This window comes from Trachurus trachurus (assembly GCF_905171665.1).
Source record: "Trachurus trachurus genome assembly, chromosome: 21".
Classification (NCBI taxonomy): Eukaryota; Metazoa; Chordata; class Actinopteri; order Carangiformes; family Carangidae; genus Trachurus; species Trachurus trachurus.
Genome location: NC_139899.1, coordinates 27628093 through 27643274, shown reverse-complemented (window position 1 = coordinate 27643274; position 15182 = coordinate 27628093). Strand labels below are relative to the sequence as shown.

General features: G+C 41.4%; 1 protein-coding gene across 1 annotated transcript in view; it reads left to right on the top strand.

Moving 5' to 3' along the window:
* abcb6b (ATP binding cassette subfamily B member 6 (LAN blood group) b) overlaps positions 1 to 14965 on the top strand; it is a gene marked incomplete at both ends in the record, with an annotated part of 28838 nt that extends 13873 nt beyond the window's left edge. The window contains 5 exons of the mRNA XM_083996024.1: positions 5696 to 5870; positions 6329 to 6441; positions 7587 to 7681; positions 12176 to 12244; positions 14851 to 14965. Coding sequence (XP_083852150.1) covers positions 5696 to 5870; positions 6329 to 6441; positions 7587 to 7681; positions 12176 to 12244; positions 14851 to 14965 — 567 coding nt within the window. The remainder of the gene's footprint in view (positions 1 to 5695; positions 5871 to 6328; positions 6442 to 7586; positions 7682 to 12175; positions 12245 to 14850) is intronic.
* Between the last annotated feature and the right edge of the window lie 217 nt (positions 14966 to 15182).

Here is a 15182-nt window from a genome sequence, read left to right as displayed (position 1 = left end):
CGTGTGCATGTGCACGGGTGTGTGTGCATGTGAGAAAGAGTGGAGTGAGATAGCCCATTTATTGTAGTTGAAGTAACTCTGTTTATGATTTTCCAAAAGTCTCAATAAAAAGCGAACGGCACAAACGCACTCTCACACGCACGTACACATGTTTTCGCACAGCAAACATACTTGGTCAAATGAAAAGGCTGGTGATGATTATGAGGTTGCTTATTTGTAATTACACAGCAGGAGGGCCATTTAATCAACACACACACATACACACATGTGGTATTCTTTTAAAGTGGATTGAGAAAGTTAATCAATGTTGGGCCTCAGAGGAAGAAGCAGTAAAACTCTTCATTCATGCTGTTTTGTTAGGAAGAACCAGGGCCGGCCCTTTTCGCTAGGCTACATTGAGTAACACAATGAATTTATTTTGTTTTATTTTATTTCATTTTGCTTTCAGTATTTGTCCATCAACCATCTCTCACTATATAGTTTTTGCTGTTAAAATGCTGTAGATTTGAACTTCTGCTAGTCATTTTCATGATAAAACTTTATTAATCAGTAATAATATATCTATTATATACTATCGGTCTGGTATTTATTAAAACTATTAATGCCATTTAAAGAATCGTACACAAGCTATGAAGCTGATAATCACAAGAAGATTCATTATGTGGTACCAACTTTTAATGGTCTAATGAAATATTACATGAGCGGTGAGTAAGAAGTGAAAATGAGAAACTGACACGAAATATACCATTAAATTGGGTGGTAAATCTCTGAAACACATCTCTGTGAAAATGATGAATCACAAAATAGTTGAGTTGAGCAGGTTACCATAAACTCACACCTTTTTTTTCTCGTTTAAAACAGAGAAGGATATTGAGCTTTGGGTTTGATCCCAGCAGTTTTTACACACCATCTGTTTCACATGTTGCCTGTTGTCACTCCATTAAATTCCACCACACTTTTCATGTTGTACTCCATAAATACTTTTTCAGTGTGTCAGTATCAAAGGACTCATTGGCCCATTTTACCCTTTGCAAAAAAAAAGGTCCACCTTAACAAGTCGTGCAGTCTTGTGCCTAATATTAATTACGCTCACATAGTAAACTTAAATGGTACTCAGTAAAGCGCATACCTCTGCCAAAGCCAAACAATCCATCTCACGCCTGTGTGATTGCACCAAATTGTACAAAGTCACTGACTGAACACAATACCATTATTATGTCTTGATTTTTTCACATTAAGATCTATACATTACTACTTCCTGATGAAACTGATGAAAGTGTCAAAAAACCGTGCAACTTTCTGGAACTACTTGTAAGTTTTGCTGTTGCTACATAGCTAACGTTAGCATGAACAGTTTTAATTTTCCTTTATTGGCCAGGAACTGTCTCCAGTAGTGGAAAAAGATCACTTTTGTTTTATCAACTTGCTGACAAGCTAGCCCCGCCCCAGCTAGCCCATCTCATCGTTCTCCGATACCGAGTCACTTTAGCATACCTGAAGAAGTACCTGTTCAGAGGATGTATTATAACAGCTTGCCATGTCAATGTAATGACGACTGGTGGGTAAACTGCTAACGTTTGCTGTGTCCTAAATGTTAAACTTACAAACAACAAACTTCGAAGGGTCTTTCCTGTTCCTCACTGGATGGAAAAATCTTAAAAGAAACAAACATTTCAGCATGAGAAGATCGATACCAACTCCACCGACAATAGAAATTATCTCTTCATCTAACTCTTGGCAAGAAAGTGAATCAACATATTATTTCCTAATTTTTCAAGTGGAGGTCCATTTTCTGCAATTTTTCAGCTTTAAAACGTTAATTCCCATGCTGCCTTAAAAAATGTGGTACACATTTGAGGTACACACTCTCCATCTCCAAAAATCACAATTGCCTTTCATGTACGTTGCCAAAATAGTCTTAACCTCAAGGGCCACTTACTAGGATTTTCCCATGCTTGAAACTTAATCTCAAGATTGTTTTTCTTCCAAGATTTGTTTTACAGCTCACTTTTCATGTTTGTAGACTTTTACTTCTGTAACTTTTCTATATATTTTTTTATCTACTCCGGTTAGTTTAACATGTGAGTCTTATCATTGATGTTCCTTTTTTTCCCCAGCTGTATCTGGAAATTCTCAGAAAGATCTTCTTCTTGTTCCACACAGCTGCCTTTCGATTGTAGAGTCTTTTCCTCCCCCCAATCTGTTGTAATATACAGATTTGAAAGATTGATATTGGTCGCTGTGATCGTTCTTCCTCTGACCCGTACAGTTCATAAAGTGATCTTAATGCAGTGTAACAAATTGAAGACAAAAACCAAAGTCTGAGTTAGTCAAGTCTTTGATTCATTTATGATAGTTGAATTATTTGAAAAAGACTGTAGCCAATTGTACGGCTGTTAATCTTAGTTTCTAAATGTGTCAAGCAGTGGCTTCAAAATCTGACAGGAGTTAGGATTTCAACAGCAGGGAACCTTTTTTTTTTTGCAACAAAAGTGTGTCCAGTTCTTTCGCAACACAACAAACACAGATCAGCCTCTCGGGCCTCTAAGATTGTTTTTGGCCCATCTGTCCTGTGCTGTTGTTTGTCCCTGCATATGGCAGCCACATGTGGCGAAGCTGCGATGAGTCCAGCTCTGCTGACCCTCAGTCAGTTGGCTGGTTGCTGAACGCTGCTGTGCGTCGTCTGTGTGTTTGTTCTCAAATGGTGGCAGTCAGGTTTCCTTTTTTTTTTCAAATTTGAGGTGATATATCATTAGATATTTAGTTCCTGATTCACTGTGCTGGCAATCATTTCTCGTAACTACCCACTTTTTCCTGCTATTTTGTGACAAACCTTCCCGTTGGTCAGGAAAGAGTAGCCAGGCAGAAAAGTTTTTATTAACGCAAAAGGAGAAGTTTTCTTCTGCAACTATTAGATGAATCATCCTGGGTGAGAGCAGGACAGAGCAGCATAGAGCTTCACCGTCGAAACAAAATGTGAAAGGAATAGTTTGACATTTTGGCAAAATCAGCTTCTTACAGAGAGAGCCTCATATCTTTAGAGCTTAGCATTAGAGCAAAACTTTTGACTTGTCGTCCAGCCATGTCAGAGGGGAGAAAAAATACAAAGATTGGGAGGCAAGATACTCATTAAAATACAGAGATAAGGTCCCACACCTCTGGACTGCGTCTTCCAGAAGACGTTCATATTGGTGTCCTTGATTGAACCTGTGAAAAATAACAGATAAGTAGTGCAGAAAGGCAAGAATATCCTTGAGAGAGAATGTCAAACCCTGCTAACATTTTCACCTCTGTGCAGCTGGTGTGAAGTAGGTGTGAATGTGAGATTGTTTTTTTTTTCCAGATAGTTAAAGAAATGATTGGTTTGACGTCAAAGCTTTTGGCTGGTTGACATTCTGACGTTTATCAGATGTTGGGTTTTGCTCACAATGGGAACCTCAGTATTTTATGTCAAAAGGGCTTTGATACGAGTCACTTGGGAGACTTGAAACAAAATATCAGCTGGTGTCTTTATTCTACGTCAAAGTGAAATTGCTGTGAAACATTTAATTCTGTTACTAAACATCAAAGACGGCTTAACACCTATTGGAGATTTTGGACCGAGGTGTTAGACAATGCTCTCCACTGTCGTCATTAAAATGCAGTTCCAGACAGTTGTAGCATGTGGTGGCCCAACTCCTTACTAAGACACTTTACTTTTACTTTTACTTTTTCCCCCTATATTTTACCACCTATCTGTACATTAAACCAAATATAGTGTCATGATGTTGGTGGCCAGCAGTGTGCCTGAAGCATGGACTCAACTTCCACTTTATGAGCAATTATGCATTGATTATATGGACATATTTTGTAGAAAACAGGTTTGATGAAGAAATATTTTAAATACTACATCATCTCACAGATTTTCTGTAATGGTAGTCATTATCTCCTGTGAGCGAGGACAGCTGTCCGACACTAAGACTTCCTCTTTTGATGTGATGTTTCAATGAAAAACATTAAAAGAACCTTTTTTTTTCATTTTCATCCCCCTTTCGCCTTTTTCCCCTCCATCTGTCTCTTTCTCATTTTATAACATTTGGTGTTGCAGCTCTGTCAGCCCGTCTCTATCAGAAACAGATGCCGTGTTGTTCTCGAGTGGAAGAAATAACAAAAGTAAACAGCAAAGATCAAATTAAGGGAAAGTGAGTGATTACCAGCCAAACCAAGCTGGTGCAGGAAATGGAATTTGTATTGTTGTGGCTGCGGAGGAAAGCTTTCCACAGGAAAAACTCAAAGTACTGCACCCTGACCAGAAAGTCGTTGAGAACCGGAAATTATTTCTGGAGAGATGAAGAGCCAGATTCACAGAACGCTCAGAGGTTTATTCTTTTTAACGGGGGAAAAAACATCACGACCCTTTCGCTCGTTGTGGGTGTCTGGTGTCAGGATGGTCTTGCCTGCCTCATCTGCTCCCAACATTTACACAAAAACACATCAAACCAAACAGCGTGTGATGGTTTTGGGTCTGATCTGTTGCCGTTTGATTGAATCTTAATCATTTCAAACATTGTTGATCCCTCTGATCTGGTATTTGATGTAAAAAGTGTACATAAAAATCCTTTGATACAGACAAGGTGAAAATAATGTGGAACGATCATAGTGTTTTTTTTTTTCTAAACCTAAACCACCACAGATTCTCTCCTCCTACCTGCTGCATTCATTTCACCCATAGCTTCTGTTACGTCTTGATATTTTTCCACCGATAATTGCAGCTTAAATCAAATCATTTATAGATGAATGTATTGTTGAAAAGCAAAGAACACGTTTTTACGCCACGATTTCTGTGATAAAGTTTATTATGAGAGAGACAGAGAAGAAACTAAGAGGCTCGAGAGAAGAAGAAGCCTGAGAGAGACGGGCAGTGGGAGACATACAGAAATCAGTTCAGGACATATGTGCTGTCTGTGACCTGGGGCAGCATGCATTATATAGTATAGGGCGAATTTAGCCATGCAACTTTTATGTAGATGTATGCTCAGTGTGTGTGTGCGTGTGTGACAGAGAGAGAGAGAAAAGAAGACCAAGTAAAGACAGACATTCGCCTGGTTGATAGACAGATCCAGAGATACTGTGACCTGCAGATCTGAAGATCCCATATATCCACTTTACACATACCGGTAGTACTTGTACTAAATATACTTATTAGTGTTCTGGTTTCATTGCAAGCAGGAAGCACTGGAGATAGATTGATAACCTGATGTGAGATGTTTTCTAGCCAGATGTTGAAAATTGTGCGAAGAATTTCATCGTTCCAACCCACACAAGTAACCTTTAACAAAAAAAACCTATTGCTGACTGATCCAATCAGATTTGCACTCAGGTCGAAGGAGATGAACCTGGATTTTATCTCAAGATGAAACCCTTGAAAAGACAAATTTAAATGTTACCATGCTGTACCAATTCACAATTTCGGAAAGTTAACATGAATTAAAGGCTTAGTAAAAAATAGGTTGAAGTTCCAAAGCTGGTTCTTATTTAAATTAAGGTCAGCAAAACACCTGGATCTGCTATGATCCATGAAAAAACACGTTTCTTACTGAGTCATCTCTCCTTTTTATCATCAGGAAAAACTGAGGTACAAAGATAAACAGCAGTAATTTAAGGAATATTGTCTTGTTAAAACGACTCTCCCTTTTTGTCCCTGCTGTGCCTTAAGGTGCGTCAGTCCTCTCTAAGGTCATACATCGGCGTGGTTCCCCAGGATACGGTTCTTTTCAACGACACCGTCGGCAACAACATCCGCTACAGTCGAGTTACAGCCACGGACCAGGAGGTGGAGAGGGCTGCCATGGCTGCTGATATACACAATAGGATACTTGAGCTACCTCAAGGTCCGTATGTGTGTTTGTGTGTGTGTGTGTGATCAGTTGATAATGACGATACTTAAAGGGATAGTTAAACATTTTGGCAAATTGGCCCATTGCCATAATCCCTATAGTGATAGCAATAGTTTTGTTACCTTTAATTGTCGGTGCAAGCTATTTTTAGAACGGCGGAGCAGAGCCACAAGCTGCTCAGAGCTACGCTACGGAGGCTAATGGGATTTCTTGGTTTCCCTCATCAAACTCATCAAATACACAATCCAACAACTCCAAAACGAAATCCCATTAGCCTCCGTAGCGTAGCTCTGAGCAGCTCACGGCTCTGCTCCGCCGTTCTAAAAACAGCTTGCACCGACAATTAAAGGTAACAAACCTACTCCTAAAACCATAGGGATTATGGCAATGGCCCAATTTGCCAAAATGTTGAACTATCCCTTTAAAGACTTGATGGCTCTTTGTTTAACCAGGTTATGACACAGAGGTGGGCGAGCGAGGGCTGAAGCTCAGCGGTGGGGAGAAGCAGAGGGTGGCCATCGCTCGAACCATCCTGAAAGAACCTCAGATCATTCTGCTGGATGAGGTGAGGACGTAGGTGGGATGCGAGGTTGTTAACACGCTCTCTTGCGTAGCCATGGAAGCAGTCAACAGCTCCATCAACCCAACACACGCACTTGTTCAGCTCCTGTTGATAACTTTCAAAAAACAACACTCACACACACATCAATGACGAAGGTATTCTGTCTTGTGTCCACACTGAGGCTTCTGCACTTCCCAGACTGCCTGATTTTAATAAACTGAGCATGTCTGACTATGTTAAACTTTAAAGGGATAGTTCACCCAAAATTCAAATTTCACTCATTATCTACTCACCCTCATGTCAACTAAGAGCTGTGAGAATTTTCAGAGTCCTCCGTTCCTTCTCTGAGTTACGGGGGGGTCTGCGCAGCAGTATTTGTCCATATAATGGTTGTCAATGGACACCAGAGCTCTTCGTCCAAAAAGACACACCAAAAAACATCCAAATACCTCCATACTGCTCGTCTGTAATGTCCCTCTTGTATTGAAGCCCCGACATGAGAAATTGTTCCGAAAAAAATTAAATAAGTCTATATTTTAAGCTTGTTTGTAGCGGAAGTTCCCAGTGTCTCAGTTCACTGCTCTGCCTGTGTAAGTGCAAATCTCACGTGATTTGCACTGACCGGCGGAACAATTTCTCATGTCGGGGCTTCAATACAAGAGGGACATTACAGACGAGCAGTATGGAGGTATTTGGATGTTTTTTGGTGTGTCTTTTTGGACGAAGAGCTCTGGTGTCCATTCACAACCATTATATGGACAAATACTGCTGCGCAGACCCCCCCGTAACTCAGAGAAGGAACGGAGGACTCTGAAAATTCTCACAGCTCTTAGTTGACATGAGGGTGAGTAGATAATGAGTGAAATTTGAATTTTGGGTGAACTATCCCTTTAAATATCGTCATAAACACCATGTTGGAAAATGTTCTGCGCCCAGTTTGGGCAGTTAAATCTCTATTTTACAAGGGAGGGCAAAATAAACTACAAATATACTTAAACTCAGTCACACACACACCAGTAATCACATGCACAGACACACCTAATAAAACCTTACAATATTAGTCAGTAGCTGAGATGTGTATTTTTATTTTCATTATACTGCTTATTATTTGTATTATACTCTATTAACTACTGTGTTGGGTCCATTAGGCCACGTCTTCACTGGACACCCAAACCGAGAGGAACATCCAGGCGTCACTGGCCAAGGTCTGCACCAACAGGACGACTATAGTGGTCGCACACAGGTGACATTACTACCAAGCAGTGTCTTGTTAGGAGGAAAGTTTCCTGCTTCCTTTCTTTATAACGAGGAAGCTTCCTGATTAGGTTTGCTTGTTTTACTTAAGCAGAAGCCAGAGTTTCTGTGTTTTAGGTGCCAACTTGTGATCCTGTGGTATCGATATATCGATACTCACATGCTACTCATTTGGCATTGATTTCTTTACCTGGCAGCAAATAATTAGTGACTGGACTTTGGAAAAATACAATTCTCCAGTGATTCTCCTCAGTCATCAAAAAATGAAATGCTGATGAATACTCCAGAGTAGTTTTCGAAAGTGCATCTGGAGACCCAGGAGATGAGACGACGTCATTTAGGACATTTTTACAGCCTAAACAGTCCTGTATTGAATTTGCCTGGTGAACGTCAGAGCACAATACAGGAATGACGTTGTTTCGATTAAACTTTGGATTACATCCCTTCAGGACACTTGGATTGCAGTGGACGAGCAGTAAGGAGGAATATTTCAAGGTTTTTGTGTAGTTTTATGGACGCTTTTGTGTTGGGCGCTATTGACTCTCATATAAAGTTTTCGTTGGACTACGAACCGGCCTCCCGGGTCTCCAGATGCCTTTTTAGGAATAAAAAACTACCCTGGAGTCTTCATCAGCATGAGGGTGAGTCACTAATGACTGAATTTCATTTTTTGGTGAACTATTCCTTTCAGATAAAATCGCCTCCACCTGCTCCTGACAAGAAACCAATGTTTAATAGCAGAGTAAACTTACCAATGGCGTCTTTTCCACACCAATAGAGTGGTGGTGTTGTCGTGTTCTTTCTAATGAACAGAGAAAAGAAACATCCACCACTCATCTGTGGACAATCAGGTGAAGCATGGCTTTGTTCGTGAATGCAGATGTTTCACAGTCCTGTTTTCTTCTCACTTCCTGCGTTGTTTTGGATAAAAAGATGGTCCGTGGTGGAAGTGGAGATGAGTTTTCTGTTCTTTTGACACCGAGTGTATAAACAGACATTCTGCTCTGTAAATGAGAGCGGCCTGTTACAATGTGGTTACAGTAGCCGTGGTACAATACAGGACCAAGACTAAAAGAAAAACCAAATGTGAGCAGAAGAGATGAAAGGAAAAGAGGGATGTGGTGAAAGGAAAACAGGATTAGAGCGCACACAAAGAGAAGGATGGAGAGATTAAATGGAAAGCTGATTGGAGGATATGAGGTGACGCGTGATGACAGGTCAACAACAGCAAAAGAAACAGATGTCTGGTTGTTCATCAGTCGGAGTGATATTGAAAAAGACTTGAAAGGCTGTGACACTCGCAGCCTCTGGTGCTGATGCCTGCGACATCGCATGGACCCTGTTATCATCATTTCCTCTGTACATCGGATTTTGGTTTCCTGTCTTGTTCCATGACCAACAGTATTAAATCATAGTCTCTGTTGTTCAGACGAAAGGCGGCTCATTTGATCAACGAAAGCAAAAAGGTAAATGAGTTCATTTGTGTGCATCAAACTCTCTGTGGGGACAACCTGCTCTCTCCACATCCTGCATCTTCCACTTAGCAAAAACAACAAAACCATAAATGTGAGAATCTCACAGTGAGTAACAAAGCACAAATCTGTACATACATGGTAAGTCTTATTTTTCCTCAACAGGATAATGTGCACACCTGTATGGAAAGTCTGACCCATGCAAACAAACACTGTTCACAGATGTGGACTATGACCAGTCATCCGTGACTGTTACTGACACTAAAGCTTTAAGGCATTTGTCAAACTGTCTTTATTACATCCGTGCTAATTGTTGCTCCGGTAAAGAAAAACACATGAATCAGGCATTATATATATTTTTTGACTGAGTCAACCCAGGAAGCCGTTGGGAAACATGGGTTACGTTTTATATCAAATTGCTAATGATTCAGATTAGATCGTAAAACAGGCCACGGATGGACACACACAAGTCAACCACAACGTCTGAACCAGTCACCTGTATTCATGTCATGGCTCATCGGTGTAAATGTCTGATCTGGTGCCTCAACACCTCTATCAGACTGGACAAACCAGCCTTGTATTGTGTTACTAGAGTTGCTAAACCGTACTACAGATTTGTTTTTATCATATAAAAGCTATGTTTAAGTATCTGTAACCAACATACTTCAACAGTCCAGCTTCTTGTTTGTACAAGACGTTATTCTCTATGAATCATCTCATTCTGTTTTCAATTTATTCTTCATCTGTTTGTCCTATAGCCTACACAACCAGGTAGGATAAATCTCATAAGTCTTTTTAATTAATGGCATGGTGCTCATTCTGCAGTGCGAGTCTCTCTCCTAGATCTTGATTATATATTGACCAGTTGTCTTTGAAGAAGTTGATCCAGCAGCTTCTTAATCTTTCAATACCGGCAACAGATGGAGTCTGGTTGCAGGATCAGGGCTGTTTATTAACTGAATCAGTCTGGCCTCAAATTAAATTAAAACACACACAATCACAGAAGAGACACGATGATTGAGATTTTAAATGGAAGTCTCTGAAATGCATTTTATCTGGATTTTTTTTCCACTTTCTCCTGAACGTGGCAGCAGTCTACTGATAAAAATCAAGCTTATTTATGACATACTGAAATATACCGCAGTAATCATGTGCAGTTGTGACGTGGTTGAACTCTTAAAGGATTTGTGTAGCCCGTGTCTGTTGTTTCTTGGAGTCTCATTGCTTCAAAAACCTCTTTATCTCATCACACTGCCTGAAAAAGAAAAGCCTGAATGAGTCGAGGAAAAGAAAAAACCCTTTGACGTCTGCAGTCTCCAGAGAGAGATATTTCTACCTGTGACCGAGGTTTTCTATCAAATATTGAAGGTGGACGTCCGGAGATGTCTTGGTGACATTAAAGCGGAGTGGTGGCTCTGCTGAGGCTTTAAAGTGACATGCAGCAGTTTGCAGAGGCATAAGCTCTGTGTTTTCATTTCTATTTTCTGTTCAATATATTCACCTTAAAGAAAATTGCTAGAAAATGAAATTGCAGTCTTAGAACACACTGGGACTGGTTCTCCGATGCCCCACTGGGTCACATCCTGAACTTGGCTGTGTAGCTGAGAGCCATTTAGGTTGCTGAGTGTGGCTTTAATCAGACTCTCATCAGAGAGTGGTCATAAATATTAACTTTAATAATTCACAGACAAGTTCATTCAGAGTTCTCCAAACCAGAGTGACATATTCAGCCGTGTGTGTGTGTGTGTGTGCCTCGGTTGGTTGTACGTGTGTGACAGAGCTGTAGTCTGTATGTATGTCTCTGTAAGTGATTACTAAGGAATGACTGTGTATTTTTTTACTTTTATAGGACAGCTGAATATATTTAAGATCAAACCACACATTATGACCACCTCCCACTCTCTCTTTCTGCAGATATGTCTCAATCTCTTCCCATTTCCTCATCTTATCCCGTTCTTCCCAACCTCTGACACTTTTAGATTTACTATCTTGATCCCTTCTCCTCTCTCTCATTCCAAAGTTCGATGCACTTGATTCGCACATGTGTGTGTCTGAGGAATATTTCCGGTTTGTTACAACTTGGATCCTGTTTTTGTAGCTGAGGCCATCATCTCTGTTGTCAATAATAACATTATTCCATTCGAGGCAACACTCTTCAGAACACGGCGTCATTACTGAGAAGGATCTCACATTTATACAGATTTCAAACGAAACCTCGGGGGTCTCGTTTCCCAAAAGCATCTGAAGCCTAAGATGATCGTAAAATCCATCTTTCAGACCTCCTTAAGCTGAACAGGTGTTTCCCAAAAGCATCGTAACCGCAGACGTTTTTATTGCACATTAACGGGCCTCCTGCAGGAGGTCATGGGAGGCTTCTTAGGAAGTTTCAAAATCTGCAAGAGGAACCAAAAACTACAAGCTTTGTTGAAGTTGGTATTGTTTTTGTTCACTTTTGGCCAGAGGGGCTACAGCAGGGTGCACTCGTAGAAGCACATGTAAAAAAAAAAGTGTAAAGAGTGTGGCCTTGTGCTTTTAGAAACACGTTTGGCAGAGGAAGTAGAGGTGAGCAGTTATTCCTCAAACTTTCTCAGTTATGTAGTTAGTTTCTAAGTTAGATAGTTAGCTAGTCAGCAGTCATGTTGTATAAAGGCCAGACTGAGACTGAGGAACAAGATAAAGTACGACGTTCTAAAGGTTTGCCAGAATTATTTTGGACAGTCCCATCTGTGGTTATAAACATGTGAACTCTGGTGTGACAGTCGGGCTCTTTGTGCGACCGCCATCCACTCCAACCATGTCCTGTTAAAGCAAAACTCCACTCATTGAGGATAAATAAAAGAATAAAAACAAGAACACCCTCTGACCGTAGAGCGGCCAGCGATCACGACATTGTAATTAGGAACAGCTCGCGGTCTCATCTAGTGAATGTCATCTGTACTATAGGAGACAGGGTTGAACTAGCAGGCGGGTGACATGAGGAACTGAGAGATCATGATTGTGTAATGTTGCAGGTTGTCCACCATCGTCGGAGCGGACCAGATCCTGGTGGTTCAGAACGGACAGATCGCAGAGAGAGGAAGGTGAGGTTTTCAACTGCCTTCTTCCATCTTATCCTCCCACCACGGCCGCTAATGAATTAGTGTGTGTGTGTGTGTGTCACACCTGGATGTCTTTGTGTGTCCTAAGTGCTTGCAAATTTGTTATCTCTAGATCAAAACCTCGGAGTGTGTTTTTCCACCTGACCCTTAAACCTCCAGCTATCTTTCTACTAACCCTAGAGGCTGATGGACACACACACACATGCAGTGGAGCTGTCACTTAACTGATGATGCATACCATCTTTTGATATAGGAGCTTGCAACGAAGACTTCCTGTCTCACACACAGTGGTTACACACACACACACACACAAAAAAAAAGGTGTCAATGAACACACACCTGAGAGCGGAGCTGGCCACATCCAGAGCTGTTAAAGACACATGCAGGTGTTTACCCATCACTCATCGCAAAGCTTGGTTTGCCCCTGCAGGCATGGGTAAGGAACCCCATCCAGAGAACCATTCGTCTTTTGATTGACACTGTGGTGTAAACACAAGACAGGTCCATTTAACCTCTGGTGTCAGAATACACACTATCTCTATCACTAAAGTGCGGGAGTGTATCAGGAAACAAAGACAGGAAGCGGCCTCATCCTGTCCCCAGGGTGTACCTCTGCTTAACACGCTTTACATGGACTCTCCACACAAATCCAGCTAATTCTGAAAACGCTGTTAACGTGAGAAAACTAGCTTCTTTAGACGGCTCTTAATTATAACCACCTATGTCCACATTTATACACCTGAACAACAGAATAAGGGTGAACTCAGACCTGTGGCTCATTTGCTTTTGCTCGTTCAGGGACTAAAACAATACAAATTGTTGCATTTATGTTTTTGATTGCTTGTGGTCACATGGAAATAGTCCTAAGCGGTCCAGAGTTGTAAACAAATGCCATGCACGAACCAACTGTTCTCTCATTGGTCTTAAATCTTACCTGGAAGGAGAAGGAGGTTACCTGGGAGGTCTCAACGGGCCTGAAAACTAAAACCCGACTCGACCCGAACCGCGAAGCCCGGACCCGATCGGAGTCAATTGTATATCCTGTCAACCTGAACCCGGTCCAAAAAAAACCCCCAGAAATAAAAGTAACCTGACCCGAGTCATCCTATATATTTCTGGTCCGAATCCCTCCTCGAGCAGCGTACGAATTTGGGACGGCCCTTTGAGAACTGTGGAACATCAACAGCATGCTGCGTGTTGTGTCAGTTGCCGAGTCGATTCAATTTCTAACTGCACACGAACCACTCCTCAAATGAGGTCAATGACCACTTGGCAAGTGGTTTAGCACGTCTTTTATGGGTGAGAGTTTAACTTCAATACCACTAACCGCCACACGCTGTCACTTCTTCTTATCGGTACCCCTTGACTGTGACTGTACCCGCGGACCTCCGTTACAGAAGTGAACCCAGACCAGCCCTTCTTGGGTCTTCTAGACCTGCTTGTTTTATCCCTCATCCGAGCGCAATTGCTGTGATCACATATGATCAAACAAACTGATCTTTGGGGTTAAAGGCTCCCAGTTTCGGGGCAACTGCTCCAAATGAGCCAGGTCTGAATACACCCAAAGTCTCTTTTCTCCTTGTTCTGTTTCGTCCATAAACATCTGGTGAACAGCAGGACACATCACATCCCTGTGGTCACCTGTGCTATGTTTCAGTTTGGCCATACTCCTGATTTAAATCTTCTTATTTTCATATTTTGCAAAGTTTATCATAACACAACTAAACAAGTGTCACATTTGTTGAGAGCGACACAGTAAGTTAAACAATAAAATAATAATTTCCTGATTGCAAGCTCGGGATTTGGATGTGACAATCGACCACAACCAAGAGAAAATATGTGTTTTCAAATCTAGCTGCCTCAGGGTGGAGGTATTTATAGGCTCTAGTGTGATTGCACATAATTTAGAAAAGCCTCAGCATCACTTCTCTCTCCTCTCCTCTCCTCTCCTCTCCTCCATGTCTCTGGTCAGATTGACCACTTGACCTCTTTTCTCTCTCTCTCTGCACCCAAGTTTTCTCTTCATGTTCCCTGCTCGTCTCTCTACATCATCCCATCTCTGCCTTCGTTCTTTTAGCTTCCATCTGTTCATGACCCTGCTCTCTCTCTTTCTCTCTCTTTCCGTCTGGCAGTCCAGACAGTAACAGACTTGTGGTTTTATTAATTCATAGTAAAGTTGGTTCAAGTCTGCGGGAGGATTTCAGACAGCTCAACTTTGCACTTCTTGAAGCATCTCTGGTGTCACAAGACATTATGAGTGACCCACCTCCTCCTGCGCCTGCTCTGCTTTTCCTGTAAATTCGGTTTCCTCCACTTTTGCTCCTTCTTTAATTTCTCTCTCTGCCAGTAGCATCTGAATCTCTCACAGACAATGTTAAAGGCGCTTCTGGTGAAATATTTGTTTAAGGGTCTGTTCAACTTATTTAACTTATTTTTTATCATGATAGATGTCCACATATTGTATCAGGGGAAATAAGGGGTTTTCTTAATATCTGATCTGATAAGTTGAATCAGAGACTCACATGAATGATTTTTCTTTTTAAATTTGCATTTTTGGCCTTGTCTCATCCCATTGTCTTCTCTTTTAGACACGAGGAGCTGCTGGTCCAGAAAGGTCTGTACGCAGCCATGTGGATGAAACAGCAGAAAACCGTCAACACACCAACAGAAACACAGACCAACAATCAGACTCAAGAAACTTGATCCAGCCCCCCACCACATAGTACTCTTATCTTATCATCATATCTGTTGTATTATCATGTATCTGCAGCCGTGGCTGAAGTAAAGTCTGGAGAAACTGAAACTCTGCAGCTGGTTATAAAATGTCACGTGTCTTCATTCACGCACTGAGGCCGAGAGGCAGGAGGAACGGTTTGCAGCAATAACACGACCATATGGAGCTGTGACCACCTCACCTGTT